General features: G+C 41.7%; 3 protein-coding genes across 6 annotated transcripts; all 3 read right to left on the bottom strand.

Moving 5' to 3' along the window:
• Window positions 1-4,598: 4,598 nt before the first annotated feature.
• Window positions 4,599-8,461, bottom strand: LOC112273274 (glutamine synthetase, chloroplastic). Its single transcript, XM_024501828.3, has 5 exons — window positions 8,247-8,461; window positions 7,255-7,344; window positions 6,168-6,343; window positions 5,349-6,046; window positions 4,599-5,053 (listed from the first exon to the last, which is right to left on the bottom strand). Exons 1-5 carry the CDS (start codon window positions 8,376-8,378, stop codon window positions 4,869-4,871), a joined length of 1,281 nt encoding a protein of 426 aa, XP_024357596.1. The 5' UTR covers window positions 8,379-8,461; the 3' UTR covers window positions 4,599-4,868.
• A 4,893-nt stretch (window positions 8,462-13,354) lies between these two features.
• LOC112272920 (acetolactate synthase 2, chloroplastic-like) lies at window positions 13,355-17,047 on the bottom strand. 3 transcript variants are annotated; one of them, XM_090245308.1, is made up of 3 exons: window positions 16,587-17,047; window positions 16,347-16,477; window positions 13,355-16,090 (listed from the first exon to the last, which is right to left on the bottom strand). In XM_090245308.1, exon 3 carries the CDS (start codon window positions 15,996-15,998, stop codon window positions 13,833-13,835), a length of 2,166 nt encoding a protein of 721 aa, XP_090101434.1. In that variant the 5' UTR covers window positions 15,999-16,090; window positions 16,347-16,477; window positions 16,587-17,047; the 3' UTR covers window positions 13,355-13,832. The 3 variants fall into 3 exon arrangements, with proteins under 3 accessions (XP_090101434.1, XP_090101433.1, XP_073385380.2); XM_090245307.1 differs by having other exon boundaries at window positions 16,347-16,411; window positions 16,587-16,952; XM_073529279.2 differs by lacking the exon at window positions 16,587-17,047 and having other exon boundaries at window positions 16,294-16,395.
• Window positions 17,048-17,174: 127 nt separating this feature from the next.
• Window positions 17,175-20,272, bottom strand: LOC112272921 (small ribosomal subunit protein bS1c). Of its 2 annotated transcripts, none has more exons than XM_024501096.3 (7): window positions 19,842-20,272; window positions 19,445-19,720; window positions 18,881-18,961; window positions 18,410-18,703; window positions 18,117-18,227; window positions 17,822-17,914; window positions 17,175-17,550 (listed from the first exon to the last, which is right to left on the bottom strand). In XM_024501096.3, the coding sequence occupies exons 1-7, from the start codon at window positions 20,151-20,153 to the stop codon at window positions 17,449-17,451; spliced, it is 1,269 nt and encodes a 422-aa protein (XP_024356864.1). In that variant the 5' UTR covers window positions 20,154-20,272; the 3' UTR covers window positions 17,175-17,448. The 2 variants fall into 2 exon arrangements, with proteins under 2 accessions (XP_024356864.1, XP_024356865.1); XM_024501097.3 differs by having other exon boundaries at window positions 17,175-17,705.
• Window positions 20,273-21,294: the final 1,022 nt, after the last annotated feature.

The raw sequence follows: 21,294 nt of genomic DNA on the forward strand, positions 1-21,294 counted from the left end.
TAACTTATAAGACAAGGTTCTTATATGTGCACCACATAATTACCTTGTTTCACAAGCTACTAGTACATGAAATATGTGGCTAATTTATTGGCCAAGTTTCTAACCTACCAATCAACTACAAACATGTCTTAGGTCAAATACGCATCTATGAAGCTTCTAAAAAGCTTTGCCATAAGATAATATCAAATCTACTTATATTTATCTTCTAACTAATACTTCTTATCTAGATAAATATATATGTATATGACAAATATATTAAACAAATATAGGAAAAATTATTATATATACTATTATTGTTTAATATCTACCTTAAAAGTATTGCATCAAATCTAACATTGCTACAAAGATTTTTTTTTTACTACATTTATTCTTTATAAAAATCTAGGTAATAAATTCTTATTAATTTTTTTATTATAATATAAACCAATTAGGCCTTAAAATCTAGACATTTCTATAATTTTATTCTATCTTAATAAATAATTAGTATTAATATAGTTATCTTTTAATTTATACTTTTATTGATTAGATTTTTAAAAATTAATTGTAGATGGTGACTTTTTGAACTGAATAAATTAAAATAATTAATATAGTGGTTGCTTAATTCTAGCTTATAAGGTTTATTTTAGATCATAATTATTAGTTCTTGAGCCATTTTTAGTTTCAAATTTAAGCTACTTAATAAGCACAAAGAAGAAATTATTAGTATTATAGAAGATCAAGTGAAAATTATTTAGAAGCAATAATCAATCAATATATAAAGACTAAGATGAAGATAATTTAAATTTAAAAAATAAAATGTTACAAGAAAAAAAATAAAGATAATTTGAAGAAAGAATCAATGACTTTGAAGTTTAAGATTAAAGAAACATTTAGGAGATAATGAATAAGATTAGAATTAAGTAATAAAGATAGATTTGACCTAAAAAGTTTAAAAAATCCTACATAAATAGAGTTGATTACTAATGAAAGATTTGGATGAAAAGTATTATATAATTGGTAGAAATAGGATGAAATTAAAATTCAAAATTCCAAATCTAATGCTCATAGTTAGATAAAATATTTAAATTGTTTTTGAAATTTTAAGGATTTTTTAACTAACTTATTGCGTCTTTAACTTGATTTTATTTTATTCTTTTAAAAACTTTATTAGATTTTATGGATTTTTTTATATTTTATTTTAACAAAAAAATAATAATTTTAATTTTCTTTAGTTTTATGTATAGTTTGGATTTTTTTAGCTACAATTGATGTCTTTTAATCAATACATGTAATAAGATTTACAACATCTATTTAATGCAAGTTGGTTAAATATGAAGAAGTTATTTATTAATGCAAAGTCCACAATAATACTCTTATTCATCCACGCATTAAATCATTCTTGTAAAAATTTGTAATAGGCCAAAAAATATCAAACAACTCATTTCAACTAAATTTATTGAGACATATGAGACTACTTACTAAGCCAAGCAAGCATTGCTTCAAACTTGTGCAAATGATAGGAATTGCCAAGATTAACAAGACAACTTTTTGTAACTATTTGTTGTCAATAATTTTTCTTTAAACAATAATTAGTCTATTTTTAGTATATATAAAAAGTTTAATGCAAACTAAATCAACTTTAATTATTATTGAAAATCTTTGGGCACTTGTATCTTTGATTATTCTTACAATTGAAAAATATGCAATTGAAGTAAGGCATGGAAGAAGCAAATGATGTAGTTTCATCCCACACAAGCCGACATTTTTAGAGGGCAATAGACAAATAGTTTTGTCCCACACAAGCCAACATTGACAATGTGAAATCTCTTGCTATAACAAAACATAAGCAGATGCAAGCTGCTGATGAGTTATAACGACTGGGTTTCTTAATACCGACTACCTCTCGGTGTACACTCCTTGTAAGATCACAAAACCTTTCGTAAATCCTCCTCCAAGGTGAATCACTCATAATTATAACTGCAGCGATTTTTGGCCCGGACGTGAAGAGAAAAAGCTCGTAGGCCTCAGAAGTATAAGCATGTTCTCCAAATGCTGCAACTGCATTCCTTGAAGCTTGCAATTAGCAAAGCACCTCCGACAACTTCAGCAAATCTTCAAACACCCTTGACCTTTGCCATGGGATCGATTAAACTATGAATCAACGTATCAGATACACCGCACGAGTAGCAGACTTCGATGTCTAGTTTGCAAACACACTCCTACCAGCTTTGATCGCGTAATCCCTACTTTGTAAGGATTATGGGAGTGCATGAATTAAGCTTCATCAATCTTGTGAGCAAGAGAGATATTGCTTTTTAAGTCTAAGGTTTCATAACAAGGGTTGTGTGTTGTGGAGAGATTTCGGTGGAGTACTTCACAGGAATGATTTTGTGTGTGATGGTGGTCGTTGGAGGTGCGTTATCTTGATGATAATGTTGGGGTTGAAGTGTCTCTGCCGCTTTGTCAGGATGGAGACTGCCATCTTTTACCAGAAAAGTTTCTGTTCTGTATATATATTATGCAAGGTTTAAGGGACGTGAAGTCACTCTCTTTGTACTAATCGGGTGTGGCGGGTGGAATAATTTCAGTGTTTTTGGAATCATTTCCCCTCAAAAGCGTTTTTGCAAGCTGGTTTTTAATAGTGTATTTTTCCATTGTTTCGTATTTTGTGTATTGCTCTCCACCAACATGGTGATACACGGAAGTCGCAATGGTGGTGAATCATATTGCCTCGTAATCTTTTGATAGAAATTTAGATAGTCTTCAGGACGGGGATATCGGCATTGAGCTTGCTCTTAGGAGCTTGAGTTCAAAGACTTTATTCGATTGCACTGGTTTGGTGATTGCAGGAAACTTAAAATTGTGTTAAAGAGCTACTGCACTATTACGTCCGATTTGACAAGGAAGGATTACCTGGGCGATTGCCAATAAGACTAGATGTGAGAGGCAGCAGCGTGAGCCCCACCATACGATGTTCCACTAGGACACTCTTATATTGTGCTGGAGTCTCTCATGATGAGGTTGCAACAACAAAGTTTGTGCTCGTATTCCATCGCCCAATTTATCTTAAGTAGCTATGGCAGATCGCAGCTCTGAACGTCTAAAAAAAGGGTTCATACCTGGTTTTCAAACCTGTATCAAAACGGTTTCAATTTGGTTTCGAACGGGATCCATTCGATTGAAGATTCTGCCAACCGGTTTGGAACCGACCCAACAAAACACAAACGACTTCAACCAGTTTTAAACCGATTGCCAAATCTCCCCACTTAATATTTAAAATCCTTTGCTCCTTCTGTCTCAAATAATAACAATAAAGGCAAAACAATCAGCCAAGGTGACAACCCTGCGTGGTAGCGGTTGTGAACATTTGCGTATACTTCATCGTTTTTAGAGCAGTCGGGCATTTTCCCTCGACTCCAGTCTGATCGATGCACTTCAACCTGCTTCACATAGCACTGTCTGTTCATGCTTTAATCCACACCCCGTCTGATAGGTCACACATTCCAATCTCTGGTGCCGTCGAATGGACCTGTTTCAGACACTCGCCAGGATGGTCAAAATCGGATGACCCACGCACTTCTTACTCCTAGACTGTAGTACATTCCATCCCACAGTCAAGGCCTGGTGACACTGAGGACGTCACAGGTGATTGGTGCAAGAGGTACAGTAACTCATGAATACGGCGATCGTGTTAGCTGCTGCAAACCGGTGAAGTTGTCACTCGATGTACAGAAAGTGGAACAGGGTGTAAACGACATTGATGGAAAAAATCAATATAATGTTGGCTTGCGTCCCATAAGTATCGAGTGATTTCGATCAGGACTTATCTTCTGGACGTCATCTTGTCCACCCACTGACAACCACCAGCTTGTTCAATTCCTAGGTTTTCTGCAATGGCAGCAAGATGTGATGAAATGATCACATTCATCTACGGAGGCAGCTCTTTTTCCCACATCAGGGTTTAATTTCTCGTTGTTATTGAAAAGTGCTGGGAAGGGATTGTACATCACATGATGTGGCTGTTAGAAATTGACAGGTAACTGGCTAATTCTAATTGTTTACAAGATATGGACTTTTATACTAATAAAAATACATGTTATAAAAACGTTTTAGTGGAATATAGTATTACACGCACTTCCATCAATGACGACTCTCTTTCTACCTGCATCAATTGTTCAAGTGTGGAACTTACCATTCTGCAAACAGCGAACAGCGCACTTTGTTATACGATTAGTGTATATAGTCAGTTCCATTACAAATGATTTAATGTGCAATTGAAGTGTCGCCGTTCGTAGAGTACAATTTCTCTATTTCTTCTCCATTTTTTTCGTACGGCAACTGTTCATCGACGTTGGCTGCTCCACCAACAGTTAACGCCCTTCCACCAAATTTCTTTCCTACAACACATATTTTCCATTACAACAATCTCCACAATTTCATCACTATCAAATTGTTGAAAATAAATTGACCACTTACACTACCAAGCAACTCCATTGCAATTGGACATTCCCGACCACAGACTGCAATCCAGTCGAGATAAGAACCTCCATTCCACTGCAAGAAATCATCAATCCACCACCCCAGATAGCAACCAAGTTGATTTCATCCCACACCAGTCATACTTAACCCACGTATATCCCATCGATGCACAAAGATACATACAATACACAGTTGGCTCTGAGGTGGATCATGTCCTGACAACAGACGTACTTCAAGCACACGCCTCCAGGGCACTCGCGCTAGCACTAGCCTCACTACTTGTCCACACCCGTGCTGCACATCTTCACTACAGTCCACACCAAGTGCAGGCCTCCTACTCTAAGCCCCCGCAAAGGTGCAAAAATGGATCCCCGCTTCCATACAATAATCGCCCAAATCCTATCTACACCCTAGTTCTTCAAAGTCGTCTGGATCAGCATGCGTGCCACCACGTAAGGGTCCACATTCGCCGCGGGTCTGCGATCCTCCAAATAACCCTTGCCGTCAAGAGACACTCCAAGAGGGATACGGATCGATGCACCTCTGTCTGCGACCCCCGATTTGAAAGTGTTGATGTTGGCAGTCTCGTGCTTTCCTGGAACAGAATCCACATCACATTGCCATCAGAAATCACTCCACAATACACACGAACACCTCCCCATCTAACAACACCGACAGGACACAAACGACGCTGTACACACTGCGAAACCCTTCAGCTAACAAATGCCGCAACCTTTACGAAGTGCTCGCTGTGCCGTCCAACATCTAAGAAACAGCCTTTGCCAACGCACCATATGACAACAACCATCTACGCCTTGCCCAACGCCTTCAGCGATAGATTCAAGGAGACACCACACCAGCATCACGCATGGAGGCAAATGTCTAATTACCAGTCAGACGACGCTCATTGCCCAACCCGTATGAGGAGATGTGCTCCACGTGCTTCTTGGACAACTTCTCAATGGCGGCGTGGATGGCCTTGATACCGCCGTCCACCCTCATTGACTTCGTCGAGTAGTTGGTGTGAGCTCCAGCACCATTCCAGTCACCTTCCATGGGCTTGGGCTCGAACGTGCAAGTAATGCCGAAGTCCTCACCCAAGCGGTGAAGCAACCAACGTGCGATCATGACGTGGTCACCCACTTCCAAAGGTCCAGCGGGGCCGATCTGGAACTCCCACTGTCCCGGCATGACCTCGGCATTGATACCACTGATCTTCAGCCCAGCCTTGATGCACGCATCCATGTGCGCCTCCACCAGAGGTCGCCCGTAAACCGCCTCCAGACCCACTCCACAGTAGAAGGGGCCCTGTGGGTGTGGGAAACCTCCTTCTGGCCACCCGTATACCTTTCCGGCCTTGTTGAACATCGTATACTCCTGCTCAAATCCGAACAGTGTCTCCTCTGCCAGCACATCCGGGGTCAACAATTCCTCGATCTTGCGCCGGGTGTTGGTTTCATGGGGTGTGCTGTCGGGGTTCAACACCTCACACAGAACCAGCACGTGGTTGTCCCCGCGGATGGGGTCAAGGCAGCTAAACACGGGGTTCAGGATACAGTCGGAGAATCGCCCCTCTGCTTGCCCAGTGCTGCACGACGCCCCCAAACACTCATGTCAGTGATGCTTGTCCACTGAGCAGGCAAGTGAAATTTCACCGAACATCCCAATTCTGTCAAATTCATCTCGAATTCAACGGCGTAGTCCTTTACCTGGAACCGTCGAATGACCACTTGGGGAAGTCCAAAGATCCGGCCTTGATGGGCTCCTGGATCACCTTGGTCTTGGATCGCATTTCGTTGAAGCGGATCCCTTTCTGACCCTCCTGTCCATCCATCCAGATGTACTCTGCCTTCTGTGCCAAGGCCATGATCTTGAACGCTCCTCCCTGCACAGCCATTGTCGCGTGCGACCACTCCATCACTATTCTTTCAACCCATGTGACAAGTGGTACCACAGTGTCTTCATGCGCCAAAACCGACAGACCCAGATTCAAATTCGAGTGTGCCCTGAAAGGCACAGAACTCTTTTTCCTTATACATACACTTATATGAAACCACCATTGCGAAACGCAACAGCAATTTCAATCACTTCCTCATATCTCAACCGCTCAGCCCTATCAACTTTCTTTTATTTCTATATCAATCAGACGATTGAGTAAAGAGGGTCATCAAAGCAGTCTAGGACGTGAAACAGGAAGACATTACCGGCCACAAGACAGTCAAAAAAAGCCATGAGACTAGGTAGATGAAAGAGATGACTAATCTCAAGGCAATTCAACACTTATTTGAATTGTTCGGGAGATTCATAGAAATCGTTGACCACAATGACTCACTAATAATTACAGAATACAAAACCTAGAGCCCTAACCAACCAGTGTGTCGCAGTAAGTGTATTACTGCAATGACAGGACAAGAGGCCAAGGCAATGTAACCCTCATCACTCGTTTTCTATCCACTGTTGGGTATGAAGGACATCCTTCTTCGTTGACTGACAACGGATTTTCTCTCACAACACCGAGTGGGAACAGGACGTTTGGTTTTGGATATCACACTCCTGGGACACTATTCCAAACTGAGAATAGAATGTTGCTCCCCTGCCGGCACCAGGAGATTGCAACTACTAGCCAGTGCAATGAACTGGATTATTCAACGAGACACTAACACACCTAGCCAGTATTAAGGATCCCCTTCCAATCCTGCTGTAAAACCATTCTCCAATTGGAAAAACAGCTCCAACAGATACTCATTAGATGACGTGCTAATACAGAGGTGATTACAGATGGGGTATACTTCGTACCTGTCTGGGGATGGCGCTCCTGACTGCGGAGATGGTGCTGGCAAGTTCGTTCTTACTGCATAGGGATCCAGACGCTCCGAATTCAGAAGCCTAGGAAAGACGAAGGGCCAAAAGTCAGTTGAACAGTAACATGCTGCCTGGTGAGCATGATATTCATCACACATGGGACAATGTAATCAACGCACTGCGGCTTCGAAGAAATGCGGTCACGCTTGAGCGTTATCACGATGCAACACGTCAGGAATGCAAAGCATGCTGTTGCTAGAAAGACCAATCAGTATCACAGTTACGTTTTACAGGGCGACTAATCGCACTAAGTCGACGAGCAGGGATATACTCGACCACGCTTCACATCAGTGACAACGGGGTCGCAGTCGTGAGGAGTCCCAAAAACCTATGCCTAGTGATCTCATTCACTTCCAAGTATCTACAGAAGAACATTCAAACCGCGCACACTTTGAGACAGGATTAAACAAGATAAACGATGGGATGCTTGTTCGACAGCCATTCAAGTTTAAAGAGCCATTCGTACTCTTCCATTAGTTTGGAGTGTTCATAGGATGCAAGTGAGAACGACGGAAAACCAGCTATGAGTGACATGGTTACATTGGAGGCAAATCATAGAGCCATCGAAACCCGCGTTGGTCCTACACGGGTCCCTCAATCTAAGCAGTGTTGGAGAGGGAGATAGGCAGATGAACCGACTCAGGAAAGACCTACAACACGAATGAACACATGACAGACAATACCCACAAACAATGCAGCTTGCCCTCTGGATACCAACTAAGGAACCTTTCGATGTCTGGATTCTTTGTGTCCACAATTACTACACCGACAGTCGACCATCACACAAAATCTCCTTAACTAACACATCAACCAAACAACAGCGCCACCATTGCACACGCATTCAGTCCAGGAATAACCCACGCTGCCAACCTCCATTTCACCACCAACAAACCATAAAGATGCCATTCACACACAGGTCCTCTCACCTGTCCTGCCGAGAGGGGTAGAGTCTTGAGAGAGCTGCTGCATCGCCGCTGCTCGGTCTTGCCGACGCTGTTCCCGAGCGAGAGCTGCACAGTCACGGCGGCCTTGGACGCGGATATCGAAGCTGTCGCCATGCTAGTGCAATTCGGCAATGCGGCTCCTGATGATTGTGGAAATACAAGTCCCGGTAGTACTCTCTGGGCGGACAAGAGGTACTGAAGCTGATATTAGAGAGCCTGGACGTGAGCTGCGAGGCTGTCATAGCCTCGGGGGTCGACCAGAAACAGACAATGACGATCAGGTCCGACCTTCCCACCAAGGGTCAGACTGCACCCTCTGATCACACCTCCAACGGCTCAGATCGTTCATCTAACGCAAGACCAGCTCGTGCTAGTGATGAGACAACTCATCTCCAATACAATTCAACAATTACCAGATGCGGATCCTGATGTAGATATGACCTTTTTTTAGCATACATGAGGCTGTCAGGTACACAATTTGTTAGGGAAAAAGCACCTCTTATGCTCATTACTCTGACGCTGGCGTAATTCCCGTGTGCGCGTTAGTTCCTCTGCTCATGGTAATTTCCTTCAATTATGCATTGACACAGATTCCGAGAGCTTAAGTATTTGTTTACAGTCTATCGTCGAACAGCAAATCTTCAAGGGGGTCCTTTTTATGTAGTGGTCGCATGGGAAGCAGTCGGGTAACACTCATGCGGTGTTGAATGATTGGTGGGAACATCAGACCCTTTTTCCATTGAACTCATTGCATCCTCTTCAGGACCGTATTCGCAAAAGCGCAGCACTGCTGTCCACTTCTGGAATTTGGACGATGAGGTATCTTTGGGTAGGACTTGTTGGCCATTCGACGCCAGAGAATAGGAAGATAATTTTATGGTAAAGCCTGCTCGCATCGTCACGCACATACAGCATGTTCTTGTGATTGAGTTCTGTACAATGATGTGCTAGGATACAGTACCCGAATTTCACCATGTGTTCTCATCCTCACATCCCCCCCCCCCCCCGCCCCTTCCAAGATGAGGTTTCACCCTCGACATAACAACGCTGTCGGAGTTTGTCAGCGTCTGCTTCGTTCCGCTTAGGAGTGAAGTTTCATACGATATTATACAATTTAATGCTGTGGAGCTAGAATATAGAGCAAGTGGTCAATTAGGATAAATTTTATGCTAATTGGGCTGCAAAGGGGTTCAACTGCAGCACCAACCAATTGGGCCGCAAGGGAATTGAACTACAGTGCCTACCAATGGGAGCAGCAAGAAGCAACGGCAATGCGCAAGTCTACCAGGTTAACAAGGAGCAGGCAACGGCTCAATCCTCTCTACCCTTCCCAACCACCCGAAAAGCAAAAGGTGTGTCTGCCATCCAAAGGTATCCCATCTCGCAAACCTACGGCTGCCATTCAGAGTTGGTTTCTTATCCACCTGTGGAAGGCGACACAATCTCAACCGCAAGCTGGAAGGCAAACATCCTCCAGTAACTCAAGGAGTAATGGCGTCGCCAGCTCGCCGCGTCCCGTCACCCCCAGCCCAATACTTGCCTCCGGCTCTCTTAGTCTGTTTCTGGTCACACCACCGACCAATGTCCACTCGGGTAGCGGAAAAAGCTCCCGCTCTTGGGCTAATTCCAGAACCCCAATTAAGCGCTGCATCTACAGGCTTCCAATTAGCGTGGGACGAAATGGTCATGTCCACCATCGAAGCTCCTTCATTGGAGCGGATCACACCCAAAAGAGCTACATGAAAAGAGATATTCAAAAGGAAAAACATGAATAATGTTTGTAATGCACGCCAGGGTTTGTCTTGGGAGCTGAGCCCAGTTGCGCTTTGGATCCATCTCTGAACCGAGCTCCAGATTTAGACCAACCAGGCTGGGCTCCCTCTCTCTGCTCACGCCCCAACAGAGCGCCAAACCCTAATTTCCATCGCCTTCTCTCCCGTTGCCTCCGTCCCATGGACGTCGTCGAAGGCCATATCCGCGCTCTTGGGGCGCCCCCCCTGGCCTTTAATACCGCTTTGACTGCAGGCACCGGTCCCCGTCTCACGCACTGAGGGAAACTAAGCCCACATGTACTTAGCTTGCCTCGCCATTCAACGTTAATAATTCCTCATCCACGTTACATATTTTGTGTAATACAAATAACGCAGTGAGTGATTCATAAAGTGGGTAGGTTATCTTTTTATTCATTGCTTCTTCTTCTTAATATTTTTTAAAAATTTGATCATGAAATGGATTTTATTGTTGGGTTGATGAGAAGGTTCGGTGTCCTGATAACCTTTGATTGCGTGGTGGAGTTTTACTTGAAAGTTAGTAACAAAACAACATGTGTCTTGTCAACTTAATTGTTGTTGATTGATTGTGTAATTACACGTGGTAATGACGGGTTCGTGAGTTTTCTTGGTGTATAAGGTTGTACTATTAAAATATTCCATTGAGTACGCAATATTGAGATTTCTGTCTTTTTGTAGATGTCATTTGACATTAGCAACCTATATGTATGGTTCAGAGTTTTGTCAATGTTTAACAAAATATTATATTTAAAGAAATATGATATTTGCACAAGTACACACACATGTATTTGCATAAGTTTAGGTTTATATATGTACATACGTATAAAAATCAAAGGAGAAAACTTCCATCAAAACATCAGCTGGACACGCACACACAAAATAAATAAATAAATAAATAAATCAAAACTTAATTATTAGAAGCTTTTCGTATTGCCTTACCAAAATTATGTTGAGTAGTTATATATTCATATTAAATATGTTTTATATATTTTGTAAAATAGAAAAGTATTAGTTACAAAAGATAACATTTGAATATGCAATGCTCAAGGAAGTGGCATGTCAACATGGATTTATCTAGTCAATTAAACCAAGAGATGGTTCAATTTTTTGAAGATGAAAGAAATGTATAAAAAAATAAAAATTATCATGAAAAAAACCAACACGTAAAAAAAAAAAAAAAAAAAAAAAAAGAAGAAGAATTACAATAACTTTGAAGTTATTTTGAAGTTGATTACAGTTTCATCTTATAACATGCATTCAATAAATTAACTCCATTGATGAATCATACTCATGCATGTGTGTATATGTGTATGTTCCTAAAAAACTTAACAATAGAAATTCTTATAAAAAATAGACTATAAACGCCACAAACATCATTGCAAATATTTATAAAACAATCATATGTGAATGGTTGAATTTCTGGAATATTCTTGTTCATAATTTTTTCCAAATATTTCAAACTATTTTACTATATACTTTGACAAACATCTTACAAAATAAATAAATAAAACACAACAGCTCTTTATTAATTGGAATTCAACCAACCATGAAATTTCAAGGACAGACACTAAGTTGTTTACATAATGTAGATATACGAAAAATACTGTAAAGTTTTTCATTTTTGCAAAACATAAAAATTATACATATTTTAAAAATGTAATTAACAATATAAAATTTATACTTCACATAAAAGGAAAGAAATGTAAAAGTTCCAATAAATTTCAGATGTATGTATATAAATATAAATATATCTATATCTAGGTAAAAATATAATAGTATTGGAATGAACTTTTTAACATGTAAAAACTGAATCTTACATCTTTTGTAGAGTCTATTGAGGGTGGAATGAAATTTCAGCAATTACCATTTTAACTTACTTTAATACTACTACCACTGAATGTACTGTAATTATGTATCATTTATTTGCAGATCAGAACTGTGATATATTGATTAACTTTAATTATTACTTTCAAACCCAAAATAATAAAGACAATTTCTCTCTATGCATTATCAAGTAATTGACTTTCGGGTTCAAATGAGTTCGTTCTTATACTATTCATATGTGCTTGAGGATTGCATACAGTCTGTGTATGGTGTAAAAAAATAAAAAAAGGTCATTTCATCATAGATTCATGGAAATTTTAAAACCTATTTAGATGAACTTGGAAATTCTTCTTTATGGGAAGAATGTGTATAAGATCAAAATAACAATTCTATTATATTATCTAATATAAATCAATGCATAAGGTTAAATAACTACCAATAAATAAGTTTAAATTTCACCAACAATACACCAACAAGTTGGACACTAATGAGATTAAACGATATTAAATTAACAACAAGAAAATAACCATGACCCACAACACCAGAGGATTTGTAATACATAAGTTAAATAAATCAAATAAATAAAGAGAGATGTGCACATAGCAATTCCACTTGGTGGACACCCCTATTATTATTTGTGTGTTTGTTTTGATTAGCCTTAGTGTCATTAATGTTCATGTATTGTGGGTTGTTGTTTTTATACCTTTCAACTTTATTAATGTCTAATTTGTTGAAACATTTGTAATAGTGGTTTATTGTTGGTGTGGCACTAAATATTTACCACATCAACCATTCAAATAAAAGAGTTGTGTCATACTAAACATCACTTTGATGACGCATTACTACTGAGAAACGGTGAATGTTCTGCACATTGAAGCAAACAAACCATTTCAGAGCTCAGTCAAATATTGTAATTTCAACAAAGACTTGAGCTACGTCTTTCTTTCAGAGGAATAAAACAACTGTCTGCTACAGTTACATGTATGCACAATGTTAATCCAAGGGTTTTAAAATACAGAAAGTGATTGAAAGAACATCAAAACATTTCCACAAACCAGATCCTTTTGAATGAGTGGAACTACAATTGTTGATTGACATGACAAAGTTTGCAGTAAAGCTGAGCCGCTAACGCCAACATTGAGTCACGCAATAGACATACATCGTATCAGCATTTCTGTTCACATGTTTGCAGCATCAGAACTATGTTCATGATGCACGACCCACAAGCATCAGAAACCTGAATGCTTTCATCACTTTCTCCAGAATTTCAAACTTAGCGAAGCAAATGCTGGTAACATCTAGGTATGTGGGAAGTCTTCGCGTAATTCACAACCTCCATGCCTCCAATATCTAGCCAGAAGATGCAAGGATACAATAATAACAGTAAAGTACAATTACCCTGCCTCATGTCCACTAATACGGGAGTTTTCCAGGGTTGTTAACCATAGAGAATCGCACAGTGCTGTACTGGCTTGATGCTGCAACTGAATGTTTAAAGCTAAAATCAATTACAACAAACACCCTACTTCAGGATGAAGGTACACGAGCAAAACTGCGTCTAAGAAAGGGGCCAACGTACTTTCGGTATTGCCACCTCTATCCTAAAAATTTACATGAAAGTATACGTAATCAGAAATTCAAACATTACAGTCTCATAATGTTTCCGAAGGCAGATGCTTATCACCCTAGGCTAGCCTGATAGAGATCACTTCAACTTCAGTACTGCTTGAATTGATATATCTGGAATTGATTCTCCCTCAAACTGTCATCATAAATATTATGATAAGCTAGTCCATACAAGACATTACATCAGATGGATGCGGAGTGCTAGTACGCTTCCATCTCCTGCGCGTAATGACCCAAATTAACTTCATAAACCAAAACTCCTTGACAGATGATTTCGCATTGCGAATGCGGAGCACAACCTACAAAACTTTCTTCATAAGCATACTGCTCAGTAAATTTGTCGGCCATCTCCCTCAGTAATGATCTCCTTGAAACTGGCTCCTCCTGGAATCATAGGCAACACATGTTCCTGGTGGGGGACGATAACATCCAGGAGATAAGGTCCTGGGGTTTCAAGCATTTTGGTAATTGCATCCCTCAAGTGTTCTCTCCGTGTCACACGAGCTGAAGGTACCTTGCAACCCTCCGCAATCTTGCAAAAGTCAGGGTAGATATCTGCTTCAGCCTCTGGGTCACCTAAATAGGTATGAGCTCGGTTTGCCTTGTAGAATCGATCTTCCCATTGGACCACCATACCTAAATGCTGATTATTCAAGATCATAATCTTCACCGGCAGCTTCTCCACGTGTATCGTAGCAAGCTCTTGAATGTTCATAATGAAACTTCCGTCTCCATCGATATCAACCACGGGGATATCAGGGTGTGTAGCGGCAGCACCGAGGGCAGATGGCAAACCAAAACCCATAGCTCCAAGTCCACCCGAAGTTAGCCACCTTCTCGGTTGCTCGTACTCGTACCATTGTGCGGCCCACATTTGGTGTTGCCCTACACCAGTTGAAATGATAGCATTGCCTCCTGTCAACTCGCACAAGGTCTGGATGGCAAGCTGCGGTACAATCACGGAATTGTCAAATTTAGGGAACTTCATAGGCCACTTCAGCTTCACGCCGTCAAGTTCCGCTCGCCAGGCTGAAAAGTCTGGCCTTTCAGCTGGCCCCTCCTTAATAAGCTTGTTGAGCCCGGCAAGAGCCAGCTGCACATCAGCGCAAATGGAAATATGAGGCTGCTTGTTTTTTCCAATTTCCGCAGGGTCAATATCAATGTGCACTATACTGGCTCTTGAGGCGAACGACTCCAACTTTCCAGTCACACGATCATCAAATCGCACTCCAAACGCCAAAAGCATATCTGCGTTGTCGACGGCATAATTGGCGTACACTGTTCCGTGCATTCCGAGCATGGACAGATACCGCTTATCTGAAGCAGGGAATGTTCCCAATCCCATCAAGGTAGATGTTACTGGAATGCCAGTGAGCTCGACAAATTCCCGGAGCTCCTTACTTGCGTGTAAACAGCCACCACCAGAGTAGATGACAGGCTTCTTAGCAGTGGCCAGGAGGCGGATGATCTGCTGCATCAAGGAGATCTGTGGAGGAGGAGGAAGACGACTCAAGTATGATTGGAGCTTCATTGGTTGATTCCAGTCAGGAATGGCCATTTGTTGCTGAATGTCTTTCGGGATGTCAACCAGTACTGGACCAGGGCGCCCTGATGCAGCAAGGAAAAACGCCTCCCGAATGACGCGAGGAATATCCTCAACTGTCATGACCAAATAGTTGTGCTTGGTAATCGACCGAGTGACCTCCACAATGGGAGTCTCCTGAAATGCGTCAGTGCCGATAAACCTCCGAGGCACTTGACCAGTGATAGCAACGAGAGGCACACTGTCCAGCAACGCATCAGCAAATCCCGTCACAAGATTGGTAGCTCCCGGTCCGGAAGTCGCAATGCAAACTCCAACACGTCCTGAAGACTTCGCATAGCCCTCAGCAGCGAAAATCTCACCCTGCTCGTGCCTGCACAGCACATTTCTGATGACGTTGGACCTGGTGAGAGCTTGGTGAATCTCCATCGAGGCGCCGCCAGGGTACGCAAATGTGGTGCGCACGCCCTCTCTTTCGAGGGCCTCCACAAGAATGTCTGAGCCCTTGCGGGGCTCATCATCAGCATACCTGGAAACAAAATCCCTCGGAGTCGGAGCTGTCAGGGATTTGCCACTGCTGATTCTGGTCTCAATTGCACCAATGGCAGCCACGTCCGCCTCCTTCACCGCCGCCATTCCCATATGCTCCATACCCTTCTCTTCACTTAAAATGCTGACAACCCCGCCGGAGCTAGGACCGGCGGCCATTGTGCTCCTACTCCTCCTCGGAGCGCCAACCTTTACCTCTGGTACACCTCGGAAGAAAGCGCTCCTAGAGAATTGTTCTTCATTGGACTGTAATTTCTGCGACGCTCGCACACCGCCGGCCTTTGCAAACGCCAACGCCGAAGCACGCTCGCCACGCCTGTCTCCGCAGTCGGGCCTCACCAATGCAGCTGCGGCTGAGGACTGTAACGCCCCCGCTCTGCAGCTGCAACAGGTCTGGGCCATCGTTGTCACACCTCGTCGCCAAACCCTAGCCGACACTCGAAAGCAAAATATCCCCAACCTCACCAAATAACCTCCAGCTCGTGCTCAAAAACCTTAACAACCGATCAACAAATGAACACAGTCACAATTCAACGCTCCACAACAACAATGCCACCACTTCACCTCACAAACCCAAACCTCCAAAGCCCAAGGACATGTACCTCAAAAACCCACAGACAAACACCTCAGAAACAACAGAGAGCTTTCAAAATTACTGATTTCTTTTGTAGAAAGATCACAAAACAGGAGAACTCACAAGTGGATGATCAACGAAGAAATGTTTGGAAAGGAAGGAGGACATGATCTGACCTGAACGTTGTGAAACGATATAATGGGGTGACAGTGGTCTACTCTCCACTCCTCTCAAGAGCTTCCTGCCGTATGAACAATGCAGCCTCATTTGGATATTGATGAATGAAAACTGCTTCATCTACGATACTCTACTGACGAAAGCGAGATATTGTTAGCATCGAAATGTTCCACACCAGAAAAGACATGCTTCAAGTTGTGAATTGTCAAACAGGTATCTCCCAAAAAGCACCAACTTACAATGTAAATGTCGTGTTTATTGAGGAGGCTCGGTTGGATTCCAAGCATACGAGTGTTGCTTGTTTGCTGCGTTTTCTATTGAAGACAAGATTTGCACAACTCGATGAGTTCTAAGTCGTTTTGTCCAACGCTTCAACGAATCAAGCTTCACAGCGTTTAGATATCACATTTGTTGAGAAATGGTGCAACGGGTCAACGAATCTTTTCCACTTGCTGACGTGCCATTCAGCTGTATTTGAGTGTGTCCAAAGCATTGAATTTGACGTACAGTGAGCACACAGAGGTGTAGATCACAACATTAATCTCCTCTTGAACCGGGCGGGTTATCGAAGCAGTACAAGCTGATGTCAAAAATGTGTCGCCAATCTAAGGAAGTGAAGTTAGTATCATGAATAGCGGTGATGTTTCTGGTTCTTAAAGTTATGTGAGAGAGGTACCGAGACATGCTGATTACATTTTTAATTGTTTGCGTTGTAATTGATAATGAAGTGGCTTAATTTGCTATCACCGATGAGCGGTCACTAGATGATCGACATTGCGTCGATATCGATGGATAGTAAAGGCTTGACGACAATGAAATACGAGTCATATAGAAATGCTTCCTTTCAAGCCTTTCATGGGTGTTGAAAAACTCGTCACAATATCAAATGTTGCCTAGCATAAATGTCCAAAATGGAAAGAGATAAAGACTACGAACTTCCTGGCAACGACAGTGCTTCAAACCTACCCTTACTGATTGCTTTTTCTAAGCATTTGGGGGAAAAAATGAATACACGCTACCTGATGGGGAGAAACGGCATTAAAAAAACGCCACAGGGTGTTGATCAGAGCTGGACTGCTAAGTGTCATTCTGAGTGTCATTCTAAACTGCTGTTTCCTCGACTGATGCATTCAAGGATTCAAGGTTATCGATACCCAAATCGTCAGCGACCGTAGAGAAATCGTTTCCTACACCAAATCCAACCTGCACAAAAAAAAAAAAAAAAAAAAAAAAAAAAAGGATTTAAGAGTGAAAGTTTGCTCATTAGACTAACCATACAGAGGGCGTTCAGTGGAATTACGAATCAACTTTTTGTACTGCCACGATCAGGGAAAATCACTGAACTCAAACTAAGTTCACTGCACAGATTCACCGAGAAACGAGCATCGTAAGAACATCATTATCGACAGTACAAGAAGGGAACGGCGACATGGGCACTCCTATTAAAGACTGGGTATGATCCTTGATTTCATACCTCTTGAAACTGCTGAAGTCGCAATTCTTCTGCCCTAGCAGCTGCCTCGGCTTGAGCAACCCTTTGCCTGAAGGTCTTAGCCATCTCATCAGCCTGCAGTGCAAGAACCGATTGGCTTAAATACACACCTCAATAAGTAAATAAGCACCACGAACTGAAAATATTAATGACGATCAAAATTTCAGGATAGAAAGACTTGAATTCGTTACTTTGTGGTTCATTTTCGGTACAACCAAAATGCGAAAATGTCAGTGCATTACAAAGAAGATAAGGCTTTTGAACGTAAATGATTAACCTTCTCATAAACCAATTGTGGGTTACGCAACATGTCACCAGGTGTTGGCTCAAGCTTCTTGGTGGACAAACTGATTCGGCCTCTGTCCTTGTCCTGACTCAAGACCATAACCTGGATGAACTCAGCCAGAAAAATTATTCAGTTAATGATATCCTCGTCATCTGCACAAAACCCTCCACTTTCATGCTGTATGATAAAATAATATGATCGGAGAAATACTATGTATAAACTTCTCAACGGGCATTTCTGTGAATAGCTGTGAGAAAAGCATAGTCTTGAAGAACACTAAATACCTTCAACTTGTCTCCAGGTGATAGTACAGTCTCCACACTTGTGAGGCGGTCGTGACTGATTTGACTGATGTGCAGCAGACCACTGACTCCTCCAATATCGATAAAGGCTCCGTATGGCTTAACAGTTTGAACAGTTCCCACAACAACTGAACCAATGCCGAAGGCAGACTGACTCTCTGCAAAGGTGGCTTTTCTGTTGCTGAGAACGAGGCGTGTACGCTCCTCGTCCACCTCAAGAAACTTAAGGGGAATCTCCTTGTTCAGTAGTTCCTCAGGATTGGATTGGGCTCCCCTCTGCAAAGGAACAAAAGAAAAACCATTTAGGTCAACTTGACAGTAGTACGCACAGGATCCCATAGAATAAGGCCAAGGTGGTGAGAAAGGCATGATAGCAGTAACACTTTGAAAGATACACCAGGAATTAAATATAATTTGCAAAGAGATGCAGAAGAGTAACTATGAAACACTTACAGCTGAAATCTGGGAAAAGGGAACGAAACCACGCAGACCCTCAACGGCTACAACGAATCCTCCAGAGTTAGATGACAAAATCTGTCAAAGGGAAGATAAACATACAGCGTCAGTAGAGGGTCAGGCCTACCTACAGTTACTTTTGAGGATACGAGAACCTCGGTCGTTCAGGTTGCAAATCGGGAAGGGGTAACAGACTGAAAAATTCCAACTCCAGTGTCATTCTTGTAATGCTACCATTCTCTTCAGCCACTCCCATCTAATCCGAGCCCTAGAGCGAATATTATCCAGGCATAAGTCAATAATATCTCTGCAACAAGAACCAAATATGATATTCTCTGCTAATTCATGAAGCATCTTGTTCAATAGTCTGAACACTCCAAGAGTTATTCACGTTCAATGTTATCTAAGTTAAAATGAACGCTTCTTGCTTTAATTTCATGATGATGTCTTTTCAGACTTAACACATCCAAATCAACGTAGCCAATGCTCAGACCTTCTTACTTGATGTCCCTACAAAGACTGGAAAGCGATTAGGAATGTCGGGGAAAAAAATGGACATACCGTTCCTCTGACGACGACGTCATCTGCCAACAACTGAGCGCATCGCTCCCAGCATAATTCGTGTTGAATCTTCCTCAAACTCAAAATCATGCGGCCATTGTCATCATCATCCTTGACAATGACGAATTCCTCTTCGGTGCCAGGATAAAGCCCAACTTCCTCTACGCTCCTCAATTTGTGAATGCAGGCCTCTGCCATGGGCAAGTAAGCTGGTGCCTTAGCCCCAATATCAATGAGAGCTCCATTGTAGTCTGATTTGAAGACCACCCCCTTAACCTGCACAGGAAAATGTCGGAATCAGTCATGGACCCAACAAAATCCTCACAAACATTCCCCAGCGGCACATTCCGCAATGCTGCACAACCAGAATCCAAAAGCAGGAAACACGCCCACTTACCATGTCGCCGATTTCAAAGCTGAAGTCGTACTTCGAAAGAACCTCAGCGAATTCTTCGTGGGTAAACTCCACTCCAGCAAGGGGGCTCTCAAGAGCGGCCTCCCATCGCCTCTCCACCTCCTCGAGCAGCCCCTGTCGACTCTTGGGAATCGTGAAAGCGGTCCGGCAAGTGACGCGACTCCCATTGGAAGCTCCCTTCACGCCCAATTGTGCGCCTGCCAAGCGGCTGCTGCTGCTCGCCAACCCAAAACCCTTGGAGCTCCCCAACAGGGCCCCAGCTGCCACACTCTGCGCAGCTACAATTGCTGCCATAGCCGCTAACGAAAAATTGCGACGTCGACAAACAAACACACACACACCCACAGACTACGTGACTGCGGCGAGATCCTTGAAGGCCTGTGGTGGCATGGAGCTGAGAATATTCAAGCTCCGACTGCGATGATCGCAGATTGTGAGGCAGCCCCAGCGTCATCTGTGGGGGGGGGGGGGGGGGACAACGGAGGCGGGGGAGCTCTAGGGGATAAGGATGTGCCACGTGTCTAGATCGGGTTGGGCGAACCTTCTCTGTCCATCCACTTCAGCTGGCTATCGTTCATTTTCATTTGTTCGTCCATGCTCGTTGGCGGTGAAACTAGCGGGCTCTCAACCGTAGCAAGTTGTGAGCCGTCCATGGAAAAGGGGGGTTGGTTGTAGCACATCGTCTTACCAGAAGATGAGTATGTATGACATCCACAAACTCCACTGGGAGGGGGTTTAATGGTCTACTCAACCCTTCACTTGACTACCCACATGAGACAAAATGGTGGGTTCACATAGTGCTAAGCATACTGTGCCAGAGTTTGAGCACTTGGTAACAATACTTATGAACACACATCTATCTATCTACATATATATATATATATATATATATATGTTTATTTATTGTGATACTTTGGATTATTTTGAATTTTTAGATTTTAAAAAATTCAACTTAAAAATTAATGATTCAAACATTATATATAACTGTATATATATATATATATATATACACACACATTGCAATTTTTTTAAAGATGAAGTTACAATTTTTTTAATATTATGTTATATTTTAATTTTTTAAGATTTTATTTAAATTAGCTGATGAATTATATTAGTATTGTAACATATTAAAATTTATTAACCTTCTAATGATTTGTGTTATTAGATATTAGAAGAAGCTTCTAAATCCTTTCTAGTACCTAAGCAGCTAATAACAAGTTTTTTTAGGAAGTATGTTACAATAAGATTTTTCATCTTACTTTCTATAAGAAGCTTCCAAAAAATACTTTGAACATTTAAAAATATTTAAATTACACATTTTTTGTTTTAATTATAATTAATATAATATTTGGTAAGTTATAGAAATTAACTTATTTGACTTATTGCTAAAAATATAATTAAATATAATACTTAATTTATTATTTTATGTATTAGA

This window comes from Physcomitrium patens, chromosome 20 (assembly GCF_059467195.1).
Source record: "Physcomitrium patens ecotype Gransden chromosome 20, ASM5946719v1, whole genome shotgun sequence".
NCBI lineage: Eukaryota > Viridiplantae > Streptophyta > Bryopsida > Funariales > Funariaceae > Physcomitrium > Physcomitrium patens.